At 41.2% G+C, this 24504-nt stretch overlaps 1 protein-coding gene across 1 annotated transcript in view; it reads right to left on the reverse strand.

Moving 5' to 3' along the window:
• Positions 1 to 24504, reverse strand: part of ABLIM3 (actin binding LIM protein family member 3) — a 419647-nt gene that overhangs the window by 35209 nt on the left and 359934 nt on the right. The window contains exons 13-15 of the mRNA XM_077472736.1: positions 24380 to 24430; positions 13209 to 13322; positions 3634 to 3698 (exon numbers count right to left, since the gene is read on the reverse strand). Of these exons, the coding sequence (XP_077328862.1) occupies positions 3634 to 3698; positions 13209 to 13322; positions 24380 to 24430 (230 nt within the window). The remainder of the gene's footprint in view (positions 1 to 3633; positions 3699 to 13208; positions 13323 to 24379; positions 24431 to 24504) is intronic.

Genomic DNA, 24504 nt, shown 5'->3' on the forward strand with positions numbered 1-24504 from the left:
TGGAAAGCTTTTTTCCCTTAATAAATGAAATCATCATTTAAAAACTAAATTTTTTATTTACTCTGATTATATTTGTGTAATATTAAAATGTATTTAATGATTTGAAGTGTGATAAATATGTAAAAAAATAAATAAAAATCAGGTAGGGAGCAAATACTTTTTTTTAACAGGACTGTGTGTATATACACAGTACACCCCTCACATTTTTGTAAATATTTTATTATATCTTTTCATGTGACAACACTGAAGAAATTACACTTTGCTACGATGTAAAGTAGTGAGTGTACAGCTTGTATAACAGTGTAAATTTGCTGTCTCCTCAAAATAACTCAACACACAGCCATTAGTGTCTAAACTGCTGGCAACAAAAGTGAGTACACCCCTAAGTGAAAATGTCCAAATAGGGCTCAATTAGCCATTTTCCCTCCCTGGTCTCATGTGACTCGTTAGTGTTACGAGGTCTCAGGTGTGAATGGGGAGCAGGTGTGTTACATTTGGTGTTATCGCTCTCACTCTCTCATACTGGTCACTGGAAGTTCAACATGGCACTTCATGGCAAAGAACTCTCTGAGGATCTGAAAAAAAGAATTGCTCTACATAAAGATGGCCAAAGCTACAAAAAGTTTGGCAAAACCCTTAAACTGAGCTGCAGCATGGTGGCCAAGGCCATACAGCAGTTTAATTGGATCGGTTCCACTCAGAACAGGCCTTGCCATGGTCGACCAAAGAAGTTGAGTGCACATGCTCAGCATCATATCCAGAGGTTGTCTTTGGGAAATAGACGTATGAGTGCTGCCAGCGTTGCTGCAGAGGTTGAAGGGGTGGGGGGGGGGGGGTCAGCCTGTCAGTGCTCAGACCATACACCACACACTGCATCAAATTGGTCTCCATGGCTGTCGTCCCAGAAGGAAGCCTCTTCTAAAGATGATACACAAGAAAGCCCGCAAACAGTTTGCTGAAGACAAGCAGACTAAGGACATGGATTACTGTAATGTACTGTGGTCTGATGAGACCAAGATACATTTATTTGGTTCAGATGGTGTCAAGCATGTGTGGCAGCAAACAAGTGAGGAGTGCAAAGACAAGTGTGTCTTGCCTATAGACAAGCATAGTGGTGGAAGTGTCATGGTCTGGGGCTGCATGAGTGAGCTACAGCACTGGGGGGGGGGGGGGGGCACAGTTCATTGAGGGAACCATGAATGCCAACAAGTACTGTTACATACTGAAGCAGAGCATGATCCACTTCGGAGACTGGGCCACAGGGCAGTATTCCAACATGATAACGACCCCAAACACACCTCCAAGATGACCACTGCCTTGCTGAAGAAGCTAAGGGTAATGGTGATGGACTGGTCAAGCATGTCTCCAGACCTAAACCCTATTGAGCGTCTGTGGGGCATCCTCAAATGGAATGTGGAGGAGCGCAAGGTCTCTAACATCCATCAGCTCCATGTTGTCGTCATGGAGGAGTAGAAGAGGACTCCAGTGGCAACCTGTGAAGCTCTGGTGAACTCCATGCCCAAGAGGGTTATGGCAGTGCTGGAAAATAATGGTGGCCACACAAAATATTGACATTTTGGACCCAATTTGGACATTTTCACTTAGGGGTGTACTCACTTTTGTTGCGGATAACGCACACAGGCGCCACTCTAAGTGCAGTTTAACAGTAGTTTTAATGCACAAGACGGATATACATACTCACAAGAGTAGGGTAAAGACAGGCATTTTTGGCACAGATTGCTGAGCGTCCAAGAATGGGGTGCATCTGTGGAGCTGCTGGCTGGTGACTCAGAGCAGGTTGCGCCGGTGGCTGCTGACACTTCCTGGATCTGGAACACACAGGGATGACGTCACTTACGGATATGTGATGAACCAATAGGCAACACATTTGCGAAGCATGTGCTCCTTCTTCAGGCTCCCTGTGTGTTCCAGATCCAAGAAGCATTTTTGGTTTAGACATTAATGGCTGTGTGTTGAGTTATTTTGAGGGGGCAGACAATTTACACTGTTATACAAGCTGTTCACGCAATACTTTACATTGTAGCAAAGTGTCATTTTTTTCAGTGTTGTCACATGAAAAGATATAATAATTTGAGGGGTGTACTCACGTTTGTGAGATACTGTGTGTATATATATATATATATATATATATATATATATATATATATATATATATATATATATACACACACACACACACACACATCATGTCGCATTTATGGTTTTAATGTGATGTGACAAATATTATTTGTGTTTTTCCATTGGTACCTATCAAGTCCATCATTGTGTTATTTTCCACAGAAAATGCATTTTATCCAGTTTGACCAGTGGTAGTTTTAAAATAATCATTGTTATGCTTAATAACAAGCACAGAAGTGTTTCCTTTATTGGCTGTCAAGGTGCTGGCAGCTTGCCTGCCCACACCATGTCAATGCATGATGCTGATCCAGGGCAAACTGCATCCACCTGACAAACTGCTCAGCATCCGCCATCCCTCTCTTCCAAACCCTCCACTGGCTTCCATGACCACAATTAATAACATTTTAAATATTAACAACATACAAAGTTGTATACAACCCTGCCCCCACCTCACCAACCTCATCCCAAAATCACCCAAACTGCCCTCTTTGCTCCAAAAACTCCTGCTCTCTATCTACCTTGTCTGGTCTTCCCACGCTCACCTGTAGGACTCCTCCAGAGCCTTTCATTGTATTTGGAACTCCTTACCCTAATCTGTCTGGTAATCTTGAACTCTGTCTGCATATAGGTGACTCATGAAAACCCATGTCTTCAAGGAAGTCTCTCTTGCCACCACCTTAAAACTGTACCTCTACTTTCTCCACTAGTTCATCCCTCACAGTTGTTACATTTTTTTATCACTTGCCCCTCCTTTTTAGATTAAAAGCTCCTAATGCCGGGTACACACTATTCGTTTTTTTTTTTCGTTCAACTCCACTCTCTGCCATTGGCTGAGAGCGCTGATCGGGGGTCCGTCGGCTGCTGGTTTTTCAGCATGCACCTCCGACAGAAGTCAGCCGATAAGCTGGTTTCTGTCAGAAACCAGAAACAGAACAGAAACCAGCTTATCGGCTGACTTCTGTCGGAGGTGCATGCTGAAAAACCAACAGCCGACGGACCCCCGATGTTGGATGTTTTTTTTTTTTTTAACCGGGCCATTGTCTCCCGACATTCGGCCTGTGAGGGCTTAACCCTCTTGTATTGTATTGTAACGGTGCTGATTTCTTTATTTTGGAAATCGCTAAGCAAACTGCTGGCACTAAATAAATCTTGTATTATTATAAGATTAACAATGTGGGACAGAAGGGGGTAAAGATCTGCGATGGCGTGTGCTGCTGCTGAATCTTTGTAATACATATAGTTGACTTGCAGGAAATTCTTTTCTCAACATAACTACAGTCTCTCCTTGAATGCAGACCTGTTCTTATTTGAAAATACCTTCTCATCTACTCAGACAGTGCATCACAAAACAGCTTTGGTGTTGATCTTTGTTTAAAGAAGGCAAAGTGGATAAAATAGAGAACATCTCCATGGGAATAAAGAACAAATAACGACCTCTTTTACTCTGACTACAGTGCAAAATACTGGAATTCATCCTTTTAACTCTGAAGGTACCTTGTGCATGCTGCGATCAAAACCATCTTCCTCTCCTCCTGAAGAGAATCTCCGCGCTCGAGGCACTGCGGAACCAAAGACTTGGTGTCAGTGAAGCCTTTATTGTTGTCTTGTTTTTGCATGATACAGAACAATAGTATGAGTGGGAGAGCAGAGGCTCGCAGGCATTGTCGAGAAGACAAAAGCTCCAGGCAGTCCCAGTCACAACAAAGGATAGTAATAGTTTGTTCCAGTGATTGCAGTGGGGATTTGATTTTTTTTAAGTTTTACATGGTGTTATGACACAGAAGGGAAAATGGTTGGTTCCCAGACCTACATATTTACCTCCATACACAATCTAAAGAAGACGTCTACAAAACACCATTACCATACTATTTATACAAACTCAAGGCAATTTCAAAAAGAAAACCCCAACTTACTGTTTATGAGTTTATCATGTCCCCCAAACAGCCAGGGATAAGTGGCAGAATTGAAAAAAATTATTAAACCTCACTGGGAACAGGTACAATATTAAAAAAAAATATCTAGGTGGATGCAGCATCGATCCGGTGCTGCATGTGTCCCCCCGCCAGCTCCGCACTAAGAACTGAGCAAGCAAACACTGCTGATCGTTCAATTCTCCCCTCCACTCTCAGCAGACAGCTGTGGCTCTCAATCACTGGCTCTCTGCTCTGCCCCTACAGCATTCACTGGAGTGCTGGGCTGTGGAGTTCAGTGTCCCAGCAGCTCACTGAGAGACTGAGCCAACAGCCAGTCCAAGCATCTGGGTGAATCCCATCTGTAATCTTGGGACTGATACAGATCCTGGACTGTGACATCAGCCAACAGCGAGCTATAGCCTACTGTCGGCTGAAAATGGGTCACAGGAGTGCAGAACTAACTGCACTCCTGTAATCTATAGGAGAAGAAGGCCAAAATAGATTTAGCCGTATTTCTATGGGTTCCGGATCGCCCATTGTATATATCCATCATTACTTTGATGTTATATACTGTTGTTATTGCAGCAGTTAGCTGCCCTAACCCCAGTATTTTTTTAAACAGTGGTGTCATGAGAGGGATGCCTAACAGAGGCATCCAGCACAGAGTAAACAGAGCAATGGGCTGCACTAAAGGAATCAGGCTCAAAAGGTAAGTGAAAATATATATATTTATTAAGGATAAAGACACACGTGCAAACCAAACACAGCAAACCATGAACAAGCAAGAATACAAATAATACACAGCAACCCCAAAACCCTAAACTAACTAACTAACTATATATACACATGGAAAGGGAACACATATATAACAAGGCAGGGATGAGAGACAAGGGGAACAGGAGGCCAGGTGGAGGAAGCAGAAGCAAGGGGAGCCAAGGCAGGAATTAGGGGACAAGTCTCAGGAACCAGGTATAGGAAACAGAGTCCAGGACAGGGCAGGAAGCAAATCAGGAACAGGTTTCTGGCAACGGATCAGATCAGGCAGGGACAAGGCTTGCAGGAAGGAATTCTGAAGCAATGAGCCTCAGTGAAGGGCGGGCTTATATACTTCCAAGCAATTCCACTTCAGGTGCAGCTAGATCACTAGAATGTCCATTTGCTGGGAGACACCCGCTGGTGACCACCAGAACTGCAACCTTTGATGGCAAAAGAAACAGTGACACCAGCAGGCAATCCAAGCAACAACACTGTCCCTGACAAGTGGGTGATCCTCTTTCACATAAAAGTGATCCCGACAGTGGATTTGCCGCATGATCACTTTTTTAGGCAGTGGGAGAGGTTCCCTGCCACTTCCTGTTTCCCTGCTTACCGAAGCATTCGGTAGCAGCGGAAATGATCCGATCCCATGGAGCGATGGGCAGGAAGTTGAGTGAGGGCAAGATGGCCCCCACTCAACTCTATGCCCTTGGAGGACCGACATCTGACATCAATTCTGCCTAACGGCCTTAAAGGTTTTTTTTTTTTTTTTTTTTTTGGTACATGTAAAATAAAATGTTTTTATTTTTTTATTTTAAGTGTAAATGTGAGATCTAAGGTCTTTTTGATCCCAGATCTCTCAATAAAGAGGACCTGTCATGCTTATTCTATTACAAAGGATATTTACATTCCTTGTAATAGCAATAAAAGCAGACAAAAAAAATAAATAAAATTAAAGGAACAGTGTAAAAATAAAAAAATAAAAAATTAAAATAAATAAGAAAAAATAAATACATTTTAAAGTGCCCTGTCCCTCCAAGCTCACTCACAGAAGCAAACGCATCAAACCACAAATGTGAGGTATCGCCGTGATCGTTAGAGAGAGAGCAATGATTCTAGCACTAGATCTCCTCTGTAAAGGGCTGTACAAACATGGGATTTTCCGACAACAAATGTTGGATGTGAGCGTGTTGTTGGAAAGTCCGACTGTGTATATGCTCCACAGAACATTTGTTGTCGGAAACTTTCCGACAACAAATTTCTGAGAGCAGGTTCTCAAATTTTTCCACAATAAGACTTATAGCCGGAAATTCCGAGCATGTGTACACAATTCCGATGCACAAAAGTCCATGCATGCTCGGAATCAAGCAGAAGAGCCGTACTGGCTATTGAACTTCATTTTTCTCGGCTTGTCGTATGTTATGTACGTCACCATGTTCTTCACGTTCATAATTTCCGACAACATTTGTGTGACCACGTGTATGCAAGACAAGTTTGAGCCAACATCCTTCGGAAAAACATCCTGTTGGAAAATCCTATCGTGTGTACATAGCTTTACTCTAAACAGGTAACCTGTAAAAAAAATGTAAGCATCACCTATGGAGATTTTTAAGTACCATACCCCACCCAATGAAACCAATGATGGAGCACTATTCCTTTTCTTAATGACAAAGGGTGCTATGTAATTTTTTTACCCTCTGATCACCAAGCCTGAGGCACTGTTATTCCTACTGACACTGGGGGCATTTTCTAGTCCCACTGGCCAAAATGCTAAAGAACAATAAAATGGCCCATTGTTCATAAAGTTTGGAGAACCCTGACCTGTGTGGAGAGTTTAACACTTGTTCTAATATACATTAGAGGTCACTGTTCTCCTTGAGTCCATCAAAATGCATTCTGTGTCGAGCCCTGATGAAAGGGGAGTGGTGTTGCCCTGAAACACATTGGATGTTTTTATGACCTATTGACCAACAATGAAAATTATTTTGGACTTTAATAATAATAATGAACTTTCATAAATTTTAGGCCTGGCATCCTTTTTACTATATTTCTGTGGTTGAAGCTACTATTGGATGCCCACTGTGGTAGGCCTTTGCATGCACTAGTTTGAAAGTTCCCAGACCCTCTTTAAATATGGCTTTCTGGAGACTTCACAGTGAGGGGAAAAAAGTATTTGATCCCCTGCTGATTTTGTGCATTTGCCCACTGACAAGGAAATGATCAGGCTATAATTTTAATGGTAGGTTTATTTTAACAGTGAGAGACAAAATAACAAGAAAAATATCTAGAAAAACGCATTTCAGAAACGTTACAAATTGATTTGCATTTTAATGAGTGAAATACAGTGGTGTGAAAAAGTGTTTGCCCCCTTCCTCATTTCCTGTTCCTTTGCATGTTTGTCACACTTAAGTGTTTCGGAACATCAAACCAATTTAAACAATAGTCAAGGACAACACAAGTAAACACAAAATGCAATTTGTAAATGAAGGTGTTTATTATTAAAGGTGAAAAAAAAATCCAAACCATCATGGCCCTGTGTGAAAAAGTGATTGCCCCCCTTGTTAAAACATACTATAACTGTGGTTGTCCACACCTGAGTTCAATTTCTCTAGCCACACCCAGGCCTGATTATTGCCACACCTGTTCACAATCAAGGCATCACTTAAATAGGAGCTGCTTGACACAGTAAGGTCCACCAGAAGATCCTTAAAAGCTACACATCATGCCGAGACCCAAAGAAATTCAGGAACAATTGAGAAAGAAAGTAATTGAGATCTATCAGTCTGGAAAGGGTTATAAAGCCATTTCCAAAGCTTTGGGAATCCAGCGAACCACAGTGAGAGCCATTATCCACAAATGGCGAAGACATGGAACAGTGGTGAACCTTCCCAGGAGTGGCCGGCCGCCCAAAATTACCCCAAGAGCGCAGCGACGACTCATCCAAGAGGTCACAAAAGACCCCACAACAACGTCCAAGGAACTGCAGGCCTCACTTGCCTCAGTTAAGGTCAGCGTTCATGCCTCCACCATCAGGAAAAGACTGGGCAAAAATGGCCTGCATGGCAGAGTTCCAAGGAGAAAACCACTGCTGAGCAAAAAGAACATCAAAGCTCGTCTCAATTTCTCCACAACACATCTTGATGATCCCCAAGACTTTTGGGACAACATTCTGTGGACCGATGAGACAAAAGTGGAACTCTTTGGAAGGTGTGTGTCCAAGTATATCTGGCGTAGAAGGAACACTGCATTTCAGAAAAAGAACATTATACCAACAGTAAAATATGGTGGTGGTAGTGTGATGGTCTGGGGCTGTTTTGCTGCTTCAGGACCTGGAAGACTTGCCATGATAAAAGGAACTATGAATTCTGCTGTCTACCAAGAGATCCTGAAGGAGAATGTCCGACCATCTGTTCGTGTACTCAAGCTGAAATGAACTTGGGTTCTGCAGCAGGACAATGATCCTAAACACACCAGCAAGTCCACCACCGAATGGCTGAAGAAAAACAAAATGAAGACTTTGGAGTGGCCTAGCCAAAGTCCTGACCTGAATCCTATTGAGATGTTGTGGTATGACCTTAAAAAGGCCGTTCATGCTCGAAAACCCTCTAATGTAACTGAATTAGGACAATTCTGCAAAGATGAGTGGGCCAAAATTCCTCCAGGACGCTGTAAAAGCCTCATTGCACGTTATCGCAAACGCTTGGTTGCAGTTGTTGCTGCTAAGGGTGGCCCAACCAGTTATTAGGGGGCAATCACTTTTTCACACAGGGCCATGATGGTTTGGATTTTTTTTCACCTTTAATAATAAACACCTTCATTTACAAATTGCATTTTGTGTTTACTTGTGTTGTCCTTGACTATTGTTTAAATTGGTTTGATGTTCCGAAACACTTAAGTGTGACAAACATGCAAAGGAACAGGAAATGAGGAAGGGGGCAAACACTTTTTCCCACCACTGTAACTGTCAATCTCCCTCGATCTGGGGCTCCATGCAAAATCTCACCTTGTGGAGTTTCAATGATCATGAGAACGGTAAGGAATCACCCCAAAACTACACGGAAGAATCTTGTCAATGATCACAAGGCAGCTGGGACCATAGTTACCAGTAAAACAGTTGGTAACACAGTACGCTGTGAAGGACTGAAATCCTGCAGCACCCCCAAGGTCCCCCTGCTCAAGAAAGCACATGTACGGGCCAGTCTGAATTTTGCTAATGAACATTTGAATGATTTAGAGGAGAACTGGGTGAAAGTGTTGTGGTCAGAAGAGGCCAAAATCAAGCTCTTTACATCAGCTCAGCAATGTTTGGAGGAGGAGAAATGCTGCCTATGACCCCCAAGAACACCATCCCCACTGTGAAACATGAAGGTGGAAACATTTTGCTTTGGGGGTGTTTTTCTGCTAAGGGGACAGGACAACTTCACTGTATCAAAGGGATGATGGAAGGGGTCATGTACTGTCAAAACTTGGCCCTCAGTCAGGGCAATGAAAATCGGTTGCGGATGGGTACTCTAGCATAACAATGACCCAAAACACACGGCCAAGACAACAAAGGAGTTCCCATAGAAAACGTCTGACCTTTGTGATTGCCAACAAGGTTTTTCCGCCAAGTACTAAGTCATGTTTTCCAAAGGGGTCAAATACCTACAGTGGTGGGAAAAAGTGTTTGCCCCCTTCCTCATTTCCTGTTCCTTTGCATGTTTGTCACACTTAAGTGTTTCGGAACATCAAACCAATTTAAACAATAGTCAAGGACAACACAAGTAAACACAAAATGCAATTTGTAAATGAAGGTGTTTATTATTAAAGGTGAAAAAAAATCCAAACCATCATGGCCCTGTGTGAAAAAGTGATTGCCCCCTAATAACTGGTTGGGCCACCCTTAGCAGCAACAACTGCAACCAAGCGTTTGCGATAACGTGCAATGAGGCTTTTACAGCGTCCTGGAGGAATTTTGGCCCACTCATCTTTGCAGAATTGTCCTAATTCAGTTACATTAGAGGGTTTTCGAGCATGAACGGCCTTTTTAAGGTCATACCACAACATCTCAATAGGATTCAGGTCAGGACTTTGGCTAGGCCACTCCAAAGTCTTCATTTTGTTTTCTTCAGCCATTCGGTGGTGGACTTGCTGGTGTGTTTAGGATCATTGTCCTGCTGCAGAACCCAAGTTCGTTTCAGCTTGAGTACACGAACAGATGGTCGGACATTCTCCTTCGGGATCTCTTGGTAGACAGCAGAATTCATAGTTCCTTTTATCATGGCAAGTGGAGGCATGAACGCTGACCTTAACTGAGGCAAGTGAGGCCTGCAGTTCCTTGAACGTTGTTGTGGGGTCTTTTGTGACCTCTTGGATGAGTCGTCGCTGCGCTCTTGGGGTAATTTTGGGCGGCCGGCCACTCCTGGGAAGGTTCACCACTGTTCCATGTCTTCGCCATTTGTGGATAATGGCTCTCACTGTGGTTCGCTGGATTCCCAAAGCTTTGGAAATGGCTTTATAACCCTTTCCAGACTGATAGATCTCAATTACTTTCTTTCTCAATTGTTCCTGAATTTCTTTGGGTCTCGGCATGATGTGTAGCTTTTAAGGATCTTCTGGTGGACCTTACTGTGTCAAGCAGCTCCTATTTAAGTGATGCCTTGATTGTGAACAGGTGTGGCAATAATCAGGCCTGGGTGTGGCTAGAGAAATTGAACTCAGGTGTGGACAACCACAGTTATAGTTTGTTTTAACAAGGGGGGCAATCACTTTTTCACACAGGGCCATGATGGTTTGGATTTTTTTTTCACCTTTAATAATAAACACCTTCATTTACAAATTGCATTTTGTGTTTACTTGTGTTGTCCTTGACTATTGTTTAAATTGGTTTGATGTTCCGAAACACTTAAGTGTGACAAACATGCAAAGGAACAGGAAATGAGGACATTTTCACACCACTGTATTTTGTGTTTCTTCCATTTGTGAATAATCACACCAACTGTTGTCACCCTCTCACCAGCTGCTTGCCAATGGTCTTGTAGCCCATTCCAGCCTTGTGTAGGTCTACAATCTTATCCCTGACATCCTTGGACAGCTCTTTTGTCTTGGCCAAGGTGGAGCGATTGGAATCTAATTGATTGATTACTTCTGTGGACAAGTGTCTTTTATACAGGTAACAATATGAGATTAGGATCACTCCATTTAAACCGGGGCTCCACTGCCCTAAAGGTTTTTTTTTTGGTACAATCACAAAGATTATGTCCTTAACACTTATAACTCACTTGTTGCATGTTTTCAGTCTTAAAGATGTCAGTTTTCTATAGCAATATCAATCTTAATAATTGTTGTAGCCGGGTCTCATCTTGCCTGTGGGCATGTGAAGCCCACAGGCATCCTCTTCTGGGATACAGTGGCGCTGCTCGACCAGCATGCACTGCGCCTTGTATTCCCGATCTTGCGCATGCGCAGTAACTGTAAAGAGGTGCACCGTTAACAGCTCAGGTTGCCATCGCAACGGGCGTCGTCGTCGAAAATCCTGCCCCGCTGTGATGGCAACGGAGCTGTGCAAGTAAGAAATCACGCGATAACTCGCGTCAGCAGGCTACCGCACTCCTGGGAACTATGACACAAGCTCCCAGGAGACAGTGCGGATATTACGAACTATCCGCGCCCATATCCGCACTATCCCCGCCCATATCCGCGATCACCATAGACAGGAAATAGACAACATGACAAGAAAAAAAAAAGGTAATGCTGAAAAAAAAAAAACTTTCAGTTTTTGAATGATGGCATGTATTTAATAAGCTTGAGATATTATGTTAAAATCAGGTGGAGCTCTGCTTTAAGAGAGTGCTCCTAATCTCAGCTTGTTATCTGTATAGAAGACAACTGGGAGCCAGAAATCTTGCTGATTAAATACTTACTATATGTCACTAAAATGCAAATCAATTTATAACTTTTTTGAAATGCGTTCTTCTTGATATTTTTGTTATTCTATCGCTGTTAAAATAAACCTACCATTAAAATTATAGACTGTCAGTAGGCAAACGTAAAAAATCAGCTGGCAATCAAATACTTTTTTCCCTCACTATAGTAAATGGCAGGCTGGCTTTTTTCTCATTTCATTAAAGAGAAGTTTGAGTAGCTTTGGATTGACTAGGGAAGTTTTATTTTTATTGCTGTCTGTGTCCTTCTTAGAGACATCTATCTCCACTATTTGCTCTGGTGACCATTGTCATCAGGAGGGAAACTGATGGGAATCAAATATGTTACAGTTCTCACCAGAACAGAATGTAAAGGGGAAATATTCCATGAGGGTGATGAGAGATGGGGGTTCACGTGATATTGGGGAAAATGTCACTTACTTCCTGTTGTTCAGAGGGCCAGGTGTGAGGGGAAATCTCCTCAAAAGGGACACAGACAGCAGCAACAACCCAATGAGGTTCTAACCATACTTTATCAAAAAAAAGGTTTGATTTGGGCTTACACGTTGAAATTGATTGTTTTGACACTTTCAACTTCAGTAAATATGTTTAAATGGTTTTTATTAAATTATGGGATAAAGACAAGGGAACATGAAACTACTAAATAACAGATAAACCTTTGTAGCTCTGAACTGTACATTTTTGTAATACCAAAGGCTGATCTGTATCTGCCCCCTAGGTCCAAACATTATTACAGTGGATGCATACATTGCATATGCTAGATCCCATCACATTTTACTAGCTTATCCTCCTTGCCACCCAAGGTAAACCCTCCACCCACAGGTTCTGTATATGCTCTCCATTGGGTAAACACTCCAGCCACAGGTTCTGTATATGCCCTCCATTGGGTAAACACTCCAGCCACAGGTTCTGTATATGCCCTCCATTGGGTAAACACTCCACCTACAGGTTCTGTATATGCTCTCCATTGGGTAAACACTTCACCCACAGGTTCTGTATATGCTCTCCATTGGGTAAACACTTCACCCACAGGTTCTGTATATGCTCTCCATTGGGTAAACACTCCAGCCACGGGTTCTGTATATGCTCTCCATTGGGTAAACACTACACCCACAGGTTCTGTATATGCTCTACATTGGGTAAACACTACACCCACAGGTTCTGTATATGCTCTCCATTGGGTAAACACTCCACCCACAGGCTCTGCATATGCTCTCCATTGGGCAAACACTCCACCCACAGGTTCTGTATATGCTCTCCCTTGGGTAAACACTCAACCCACAGGTTCTGTATATACTCTCCATTGAGCACATTTGCTAGCACATGGAGATACATGGGGTAACAAGAAAATTACCTTGGGGCAAGGCAAGGGCTCTTTAAATATTTGCATTGGCCCTATACTTCTCTCTGAAAGCCATCTGTATAATACTGATTTCTATCCTACAACACTAAGATGTTGCAGTGAAATATTGCTTACTTTTTGGTGAGTACATCCAATACTCTGGCTCAGACTGGTAATAAGGATCAGGACTGTATGGAGGGAGGTACTTGGAGGACTGTACAAGGTCTTCACTCGTTTTACTTTTCGTTGCTGCATCGAGATCATCTGAAAAAAGATACAGACAAGCTGAACTGTCTGAATAGCTTTCGGTGCTACACCATGATACAAGCTCGGCAAAGTTATAATAAGATACCTTATTCGTTCTCGAGAATTGACCTCTGTTTCTCCCTAAACCAATAACGCTGTCCAAAAATGCAATAACACTTTCCCAATACTGCTTCTAAAACAAATTATCTTTTACAACCTGTCAAATCTAATAATGCTTTGCCTCTTACATAATCTTTCTAACTATGATCACAAGTTATTATAAAGAAAAATACCCCTTTAGGCATAATGGTAGTACTATACAGTCACATTTAGAATATTGCCTCTGCAGCAAATTCCATTCTAATTATAAAATAGATCACTGTACTGCTCCTGGTGAAAGAAACAGATGACGGATTATAATTACATAAATAAACCACTGACATACCTCTTATGTTATATGCTCACTGGGATTTAATTATATTAACGTTATAGGTTTAATGGGATTTAATTATAATGCCTTGGAATTAATGCTTTAGTTTATATTACTGTTAAAACTGTTATAATGCATGTAAGGCCTCATTTAAAATGCCAGTCCACCCAAACTTGATGTCTTAGTTATAGGTGGAGTCTGATGGGCTGAGCCAATTCCTTACTTCTCTATGTATATGTCATAGATGTTCCATCAATAAGATTTCTCTACCATAATTCCCCACTTCTGTCCTGTTTTTGTCCACCTGGGAGTTTGCAGGTCAGAAAAGTCAGAGACAACTCAGAAGTCCACATCTGCATCTGGTTATAGGTTAGAGACTTTAAGAGCCAATCTATAGGGAGAGGTAGGCCTTACAGCTGTTTTAAGAACAGCAATGTGCTTTACAAATGTACTTAACCATCTACTTACTTTGGGACTGAGCAGAACTCAGTCACATGACCTGTCAAAATCATTAAAACAGTCTGTCCTCCAATCACAGTGTACACAATGGCAACTCCATGGGACAATTCAGGCTCTACTGAATCTAATAAAAAATGCAGCTGGCAGTGTGGAGTATTACTGCAGTGTCCAGTGGAGAGCACACAGTGATATCTGCTTTCCGTTTTAAATCAGTCCCCATGTATTAAAGCCAGTGGGTCCGTAAACTAGCTTTTACAGAAAGCCATAAATGGCGTCCTTGATCACTTTGAAAAAGGTTTTCTTTAACCAGTTCCCAACCAGCTGCCACAGTTATACTGCGGACGTTGGCTCCCTTGTGCGAATCGGCATACATGTATGGTGGTCTGTGCACTCGATTTTGCAAGCGCACGCTCGCCCGACCGTGTCCGGCGAGAGCTCGTCTGTGGGTCCGGTGGACTCGATGTCCGCTGGCCACCCGTGATCACGGGAAAGAGAGGCAGAATGGGGATCTGCCTGTGTAAACAAGGCGGATCCCTATTATGATAGGGGAGGAGAGAGAGAGATCAGCTGCTCCTAGTGATCACGAACAGCAATCTCTCTCTTCTCCCAGTCAGTCCATCCCCTATACAGTTAGAATCCCCTCCCTAGGGAACACTTAACCCCTGATCGCCTCCTCGTGTCGACCCTTCCCTGCTAGTGCAATTTATACAATGATCAGTGAATTTTTATTGCACGGATCACTGTATTGGTGTCACTGGTCACCAAAAATTGTCACTTAGGGTCAGATTTGTCGCAGTCCCGCTAAAAATCGCAGACCACCGCCATTACTTGTAAAAACAATAAAAAAAATAAAAAGTTCCCAACTCTTTCCACTATTTTGTAAATGTTACAACTTTTGCGCAAACTAATCAATATACACTTACTGCGTTTTTATTTACCAAAAATATGTAGCAGAATATATATTGGCCTAAACTAATGAATACTTTTTTAAAAAAAAAATTCTAAATTGTCGCTCTTTCTTGGTTTATAGTGCAAAAAAATAAAAACCGCAGAGGTGATAGAATACCACCAAAAGAAAGCTCTATTTGTGGGAAAAGAAGAACGTAGATTTTGTTTGAGTACAGCAGGGGTGCTCAACCTGTGGCTCTCCAGCTGTTGCGGAACTACAAGTCCCATGAGGCATAGCAAGACTCCGACAGCCACAAACATGACACCCAGAGGCAAAGGCATGATGGGACTTGTAGTTTTGCAACAGCTGGAGAGCCACAGGTTGAGCACCCCTGGAGTACAGCATCGCACGCCCACGCAAATGTCAGTTCAAGCGACACAGTGCTGTATCGCAAAAAATGGCCTGGTCATTAAGGTGGTAAATCCTTCCGGGGCTGAAGTGGTTAAAACAGGCCTTGCAAGATAAATACAGTTAAAAAAATCTGTAAATGCTAGAGATGTGCAAAACGGAAACATTTGCTTCATTTAGCTTTCTTTCGTTAATCCCTTCACAAACACCATGTAGCAGTTTTACTGCTACAGAGCGGCCACTGTGCGTCGGATCATGTATATATACAGTGAGGGAAAAAAAGTATTTGATCCCCTGCTGATTTTGTATGTTTGCCTGCTAACAAAGAAATAATCAGTCGGTAATTTTAATGGTAGGTTTATTTTACCAGTGAGAGACAGAGTAACAACACAAATATTCAGAAAAACGCATTTAAAAAAAGTTATAAATTGATTTGCATTTAAATGAGTGAAATAAGTATTAAATCCCTTTGCAAAACATGACTTAGTACTTGGTGGTAAAACCAATGTTGGAAATCATAGACATCAGATGTTTGCTGTAGCTACCAGGTTTGCACTCATCTCAGGAGGGATTTTTTTCCCACTCCTCTTTGCAGATCCTCTCCAAGTCATTAAGGTTTTGAGGCTGACAATTGGTAACTCGAACCTGCAGCTCCCTCAATATATTTTCTATGGGATTAAGGTCTGGAAACTAGCTAGGCCACTTCAGGGCCTTAATGTACTTCTTCTTGAGCCATTTCTTTGTTGCCTTGGCTGTGTGCTTTGGGTCATTGGCATGCTGGAATACCCGTCCACTACCCATTTTCAATGCCCTGGCTGAGGGAAGGAGATTCTCACCCAAAATTTGATGGTACATGGCCCCGTTCATCATCCCTTTGATGTGGTGAAAAACACCTTCAAACATGTTTCCACCTCCATGTTTGTCAGTGGGGATGATATGATTGGGTTCATAGTCAGCATTCCTCTTCCTCCAAACACGGTGAGTTGATGCCAAAGAGCTTGATTTTGGTCTCATTTGAACACAACACTTTCACCTAGTTCTCCTCTGAATCATTCAGATATTCATTAGCAAACTTCAGACGGGCCTGTACATGTGCTTTCTTGAGCAGGGGGACCTTGCTGGCACTGCAGGATTTCATTCCTTAACGGTGTAGTTTGTTACCAATTGTTTCATTGGTGACTATGGTCCCAGCTGCCGAGGTGAGATCTTGCATGGAGCTCCAGACCGAGGGAGATTGACAGTTATTTTGTGTTTCTTCCATTTGCAAGTAATTGCACCAACTGTTATCACCCTCTCACAAAGCTCCTTGGTGATGGTCTTGTAGCCCATTTCAGCCTTGAGTAGGTCTACAATCTTGTCCCTGACATCATTGGACAGCTCTTAGGTCTTGTCCATGGTGGATAGATTGGAATCTGATTGATTGATTGATTGTTTCTGTGGACAGGTGTCCAGAGAGTGCTCCTAATATCAGCTTGTTACCTGTATAGAAGACACCTGGGAGACAGAAATCTTGCTGATTGATAGGGGATCAAATACTTATTTCACACATTAAAAGGCAAATCAATTTATAACTTTTTTGAAATGCGTTTTCTGGATATTTTTGTTGTTATTCTGTCTCTCACTGTTAAAATAAACCTACCATTCAATTTATAGACTGATCATTTCTTTGTCAGTGGGCAAACGTACAAAATCAGCAAGCGATCAAATACCTTTTTCCCTCACTGTACATGATCCCGCACTTCTGGTTAGTGGGCGCGAATGCACGCTGCCCGTGGCTCGCTCACCGCTGTGATTATGCACACGAGGAGCCGATTAGCGGGTCTTGCAGTCTTGATGTCTGCCGGCACCCGCTGATCGATCATTACAGAGGCAGAAAGACAGTCTGCCGTTCTGTCAGTAGGGAAGGAATGGATCCTGTGTTTCTGCAAAGCAGCGACAAGGATCCATTTCTTCCCTTAGTAAAAGCACCTCCCACACAGTACACAAACACTGGCTACGCACACAATTAACCCTTTGATTGCCCCTGATGTTAACCCCTTCCCAGCCAGTCTAATTAGTACAGTGGCAGTGTATTAGCGTCACTAGTTCCCATAAAAGTGGAGATAAATATATCCTATATTTTGTAGACGCTATAATATTTTTACTAAAAATATGTAGCAGAATACATATTGGCCTAAAATGATGAAGAAATTAGATTTTTTCAACTTTTTATTGGATAGTGATCAAATACCACCAAAAGAAAGCTCTATTTGTGGGAAAAAAGGGCATAGATTTTATTTGGGTACAGCGTGGCATCACTGCACAATTGTCAGTTAAAGTAACACAGTGCCTTATCGCAAAAAATTGCCTGATCAAGAAGGGGGGTAAATATTCCAGAGTTGAAGTGGCTACCCAGATAGCAAAGATAAGATGTCACAAATTCGTGGCAGTGTTGAATTGTAAGTCTTGTTAACTTGCTGAACAGTTTCACTGGCAAGTTGTACACTTGCAGAGCACTTGAAGCACAAGTTCTAGTTGACACTTTTCCAATTTGTGGCAAATTTGCGTGGCAAGTCTCTAGCAAGAGCAAAGTTGCACTGATGAGTCTACAGCAAGAGCTCTGTAAGTCTCTAGCATGAAAATTCAGCCACAGTGACCCCTGTGGTGGGAGGACTATTGCACAACATAACTGAACCAGAACTTGCAGCAGACTTGCAGAATGTTTGCAAAGAAAGTTGATCATTGAGTCATTCAATGCAGACTTGCTGCAATTGTGCAACAAACTTGTGAAGCCTGGTAAGCCTAGCAATAGCTTAGAAAGTAATTTTAAAACTTGCACACAATTGCTTGCTATCTGGGTAAGTTAATAATTTCCTTTTATCATATTCATTGTGTAGAATGATTTGTTTACCGAATTTGTTTCTTATATTTATATTTGTTTTGTGTATTCCCTATTTTCGAATTGAATTTGAATATGAATATTCTATTTTTTTATTTTCTATTCTGTTTTATCCTATTATTTACCATTTTTTCTATTCTATTCTATAAAGCAGTCTAAGTAGGAATCATCATCTTACTTTTCTTTTTTTACCTTACTGTATTTATTGCAATATATTTCCATTTCAAATGTATTTTTGAGTTCATTTTCAAATTTGAATTCAAATTTATTTTCCAATTTGAATTCAAATTTATTTTCAAATTCAAATTCATTTTTGAATTTAAATTTGGATAATTTGTTTCAGATATATATCGGAATCTCCAAATAATGAAAATTTCATCTGAATTTCTATTAGTACCAAAACAAATCACACATGTTTAAATAATATTAAATTTTAACTTTTATTTACTATGGTTGATATTTACTGTAGTTTTTCATGTTACTTTCTGGCTCACAGTACATTCCCTGTAATAAACGTATTGTGGAGTTTCCATAGTTGAATAGCCTCAGACTACATAAGGTTATTTTGCCATGTCTCTTCATCCTTCAATATCTCAAGACTCTTTAGACACACACAAACAGGTTGATTTACTAAAGCAGAAGAGTGCAAAATCCGGTGCAGCTATGCATAGAAACCAATCAGCTTCCAAGTTTTATTGTCAAAGCTTAATTGAACAAGCTGAAGTTAGAAGCTGATTGGCTCCAGTTTTAGTAAATCAACCCCACAGATCTTTATAGAGCTCTTAGCTGGGTAGATATATTGCTTAGTTCATATATTATGGGACCAGCATATTAAAAAGTTTGCAGGACTATTTCCTCATTAATGCTTAGTTGCTTGTGTGTTCTGCCCTCTTTGGCTCAGCACTGGCCTGGCTCTTAAAGCCCAATTGAACTTTCAGTTTAAATCAACAAAATACATTTTAAATGCACTAAAAAGGTGTGCAAAGTCTAAGCCCTTGTACACACGGTCAGAGAATCCGTCGGAATGTGTCCTATCGGACCGCGTTGTTGGATAATCCGACTGTGTGTGGTATGCATCGGACTAATTCCATCGGAATATCCATCGGACCCAATTTTCCAACATGTTGGAAATATTTCCCGACCAACTGGTTCGATCGGACATACTCCGATCATGTGTAGAGAATTTTGATTGGACCAAGTGCCACGCATGCTCAGATCAAATTCCTACATCAAAGCTATTGGCTACTAGCCTGAACGTAGTCCCATCCTAACGAAATTACGCCATCACATTCTGAAAGATCGGATTTTTCGACAACTTAGTCCGACCATGTGTATGCAACAGTTTCGGACAAGATCCGACGGACAAAATCCGGCGGGCAAAATCCGACGGATTTGGTTGTGGAAATCTCCGACCGTGTGTACAGGGGCTAACAGTTTTTTTTTCTTCAAAAAACAGCCTGATCTTGAGTAGAAAGGCCAGCAGCTGTAGAGTGGGACTTTTGTTCTCTGCGAGGAAGCAGTGGTCCCTTTACAGAGGTCTAACACATCCCCTTGCTGACTCAGCTCAGAGTCAGAACACTCCAATCAGCGAGGAACATAAGCTTTGCTGATTCAGAGCTATAGGTCTGAGTCAGCAGGGGGTGTGTTGGACCTCTGCAATGAGATTATTGCTTCCCCACGGACATAAAGGGTCCCACTCTACAGGGGACATGATGTCTACTCAAGTTTTGGCTGTTTTAGGGTGAAAGGAACTGAGACTGTGAACAGGTTCTGATGTACCTGGAATGTATTTAACTTATTTAAAGTGTTACTAAACCCACAAAAGTTAAATCTGTGTGTATATGCAGTAACGCATACTTGTTATACTCACTGTGGTACCTAAGGGGTTAATCCTCCGCATTGTGTAAAATGGCTGTTTGATCCTGTCTTCTCTGATCCTCCCCTTCTTCCACTGACTCCTAATCATTTTCTGATAAGACAGAGTCTATGGAGTCAGGCTACACATACTCAGTTTGGTGTGTATTGCTAGAACGTTTTTTTTCTTTTCTTGGCAGGGTGTGAGTGGTCAACACAGAGCCAATCAGCACTGACCAGACAGAGGGTCAGGGGTCATACAGTCTCATAGGTCAGTCAGAAAACTCCTCCTACAAACTTTAACCAGTGCATGACTGGACACTGATAGAAGTCACAGGACTGCTCTAATTACTGCAGAGAAAAGGTGTTTATCAGTTTATATTTACTAAAATTAAAAGCATTTCCATGTTCTGTGTACTGTAGGAGATCAGATATAGTGAATGCAGGGTCCTGGGTTTAATAACACTTTAAATGGAGGGTTCAGCTGGGCTTTAAAGAACACTTTCTTAGCCTAAATAATTCTGTATGAGGCTTAACCTAATACGAATCAGCATTACTATATGTACACATACAAAAAATGTAGAACACATAAAATGATATACATTTGGTAATTTAATAAGACAAAGAGAAAAGAGCAGCAACCCTTGGTCACCAATTCCAACATTTTCCACTTTTCATTGCCTTACTGAATAAACTTGATGAATATGTACATAGACACATGTGACATGTGTTAACTGGAAACATGTCAATGGAGATATGAATTACACAGAGCAAGAAAATGCTGAGTAAGTGGTTTCAGTTTGCAAGGGTCAGCACATCTGTAAGTAAGCAGCTGGACATGAGCCATACTTAAAAAAATAAATAAATGGAATAAAGCTCTTACTTACACCATGACACAGAACCGGTTGGGCATTAGACAAAGGAAAAAATGAAGAGAAGACACAAGGTAATGCAGATTTTAGTTATCAGTAATCATTTTATTTATTTTTCTAACACTACTGCTGTTATATACTATATCACTATGAACAAACTAAAAAAATACACTACTTACTATTTATATCATTTCTACATGCTGGATGTACCAAACCACAGCACACTGCAAGGCAATTGACATTTCACAAGCTTAGACAGACATTTTTTCTTCTTTTACAGGTTATAACACAATGAGAATGAGGATTAACCCAGACCACATGCTCATTTTCCACAGAAGCATGCTGCCTCCATAAGGTGGAAAGGCTAAAAAGGGAGGCTAAGATCGAACACTGCTTAAGCATAAACTGCACTAAGCAATATTGTATCTAAACTGGCTACACAACAAGCCCAATGAAATTTAAGAAAAAAAGCAGGTCTACTGTATACTACTTTACACTCATCCACATCTAGCAGAATTAAAAATGTTAGGACCTGTGTTTGGCCACACCCCATCTTTGACAGATTATAGATACATGGTTTATATGAAATCAACTTAATTCCCATGGGAATTTTTAGGTAACATGTATTTCAAATATTTAAAAAAAATCATATGTCTTTATTATATCCAATAAAACTCATACAAAAATACAAAGTAACAGCGGATATATAAAAGTACTTATGCATTCCACATGAATACCTAGATATCCCAAACCAGGGACAATTATTCTATCATTCTCATAAGTGTCTTCATTCATTAGATCCCCGATAATGGGATGCACCTAACATGTTTTGATTTCTTTTCCTCAGGGGTTGATGGGTGGATCATATAAATTGCACTACAAACCATACAAAGAACATCAGCCAATTGTATTAAAAACAAAAGTGCAAATTGACTCCTCGTTTTACAATGCCAGCCGGTCACAAGAACCTGCCCAACAGATGAGACATTTGCACCCTGAAGTTACAGGAGCAAGATAACCCCCAGCTTGTGCAGGTCTCCATCAGTCCAGCCTGAAGAGGCCCTTCATTTCACACTACTAGCCGGTCACAAGAACCCACCCAACAGAAGAGGCATATGCACAGCACTGACCTCTACACTACTGTTTTGACAAGATCTGAACTGATGGCGACTTAGCACAAACTGGAGTTATCGTACTTGTGTAGCCTCAAAGTGCATATGTCTCTTCTATTGGGAAGGTTCTTGTGACCGACTGGTTTTGTGAAACAAGGGCTCTCTTCACCCTTCTGTTTTTAATACAGTCTGTTGATGTTCTTTGTATGGTTTGTAGTGCAATTTATACAATCCACCCATCATCCCTGAGGAAGAGCAATTGAAACATGTTGGGTGAATCCCATTATAAGGGATCTAATAAATGAAGACACATATAATAATAATAATATAATGATTGTCCCCAGCTTGGGATATTTGGGTACCCATGTGGAATTCATAAGCACTTTGTATATATCAGCTGTTACTTTATACTTTTTAAAAAGTTTTATTGGATATAATAAAGATATATGATTTTATGAGAATAATTGTAATACACGTTGCCCAAAAAGTCCCATGAGAATGATTTTTTGTAAGATTATGGATGTTGGCGATCTACTAGATCGGGAGATATCAGATTTGCATAATATCAAAAACCAGCTTCAAAAACAAAGACAAAAAAAATCTTTCAAGACTAATTTTTCCCATGTTTCATAAAGAGCAGGTAATGTAGACTTGTAATAACTGCTAGCAAAGTCCTGCTGAGCTCATGAACATTCTATAAGCACAGTGCAGTTTACCTCCCCAGGGTGCTGGGGACCCCCCCCAAAAAAAAAATCCAATGCAATTACAAAGTCTTTGAAATGCAGTAATTCTATGGGTTAGGCGTGCAGCTATGCCCTCCACATAACAGTTTTCTATTAGCTGCTTAGACACCAAGCACTGCATTGTAGGGGAAAGGAAGTAAGCATGCACACCATGATGAAAGCATTAACATCACTTTAGTTTGTTAGCAGTCAATATAGATTTACTATTTCTCATGTCTTTATTAATTGAAATGTAATTACCTTTTTTTTAAAGAAAGTCCAGAAAAACAGGAAATTCTCTATCTGTTTAAGAACCCTTGATAACACAAAGAGTGTCTGTCATCACACAGTTGCAGGTTTTTGTTTTTTGTGCTGATGAAATTGCAGCATAATACTAAAGTTCAATTGAAACTTTTGATTTTATTACTATGGTGCAGTCAGGCTACAATGCACATTATTAAATCTGGGTTCTTTTTTTAATTTGTTAACTTTCTATTAGCTGTACCAAACTGTTAAAGCATTCTTAGCAGCAGGTTGGAGGGCCAGACCTCTGCTTAACACTGGTTTGTAGGGACTACAATTGAGAATGCTGGAGGGGCAGGTGGATCTGTCTGTGCACCAAATGGATCAATAAAATCTTTATTGTGGCCTTTATAATGGACAGCAACTCTCTTTCTTCCTTTTAAGTGATATGTTAGAAAAAAAAAACTCTTTATGTATAGTTTGTAGTTTTAGATGTACACGCTATGGTTGTGCTTTCTCACAATACAAGTCTATTAGACAACTGGCTAAATGAAAACAATTCACTCCGTGTGGCTTATATCCTAACAGTTGTGTTGGGATTTAATGCCTGGAAGATAGTGTTGCTTCTGTATCATTTGGCAGCTGTGATTGGCTCTCACAGCAGTCACATGATTGGGAGTCCATTCCATTGGATCTTGATCAGAAGCCATGGCCGAGAGCTGTTGGTAACAACTTGGCCACTGTGATGGAAGTGGCCAGTCACTGTGCTCCCACTACACAACCCCATGCCACCATGGATACAGATGTGGCGGGCCGTAAAATTCCACCTTACTTGCTGCCAATGAAGCCAAATCAAACTACAGAGCACCTCCTATTGGTTATTCTACAAATGACATTAATTTGACGGCAAATTAGTCCACAAAGCAACAGTAGCACAGGGGTTCATGGTTGCCTACTAGGAGGTTGTATGAGGTGAGGGCCTCGACTACAGGCAGGGTTAATTTTTATTTAAATCCCCTTTATAGAGGCATTTTAGCCTACTAAAGCTAAAGCATGCAACCCACATTAAACATGCAGATTCTACAGAGTAGAATGCAAGCATTAAACATAAATCAAGCATACAACACCAGTCACTGATCACTGTAGTTCACGCAACACAACAGGGTGCAGCATGCTACAGGATTGAACAGTACCATGCCGTTTATAGATGGGCGGTTTCCGGTAAATGTTACTCTCTGCAACGGCTGTGAGGATAAAGGAAGAGGAAAAGGGAGAACGAGAGAGGAAAAAGACAGGAGGAAAAGTGAAGGAGGGAGTG

Source organism: Lithobates pipiens, unplaced genomic scaffold (assembly GCF_037356315.1).
Source record: "Lithobates pipiens isolate NorthernLeopardFrog02 unplaced genomic scaffold, aLitPip1_a1.2 Scaffold_8, whole genome shotgun sequence".
NCBI lineage: Eukaryota > Metazoa > Chordata > Amphibia > Anura > Ranidae > Lithobates > Lithobates pipiens.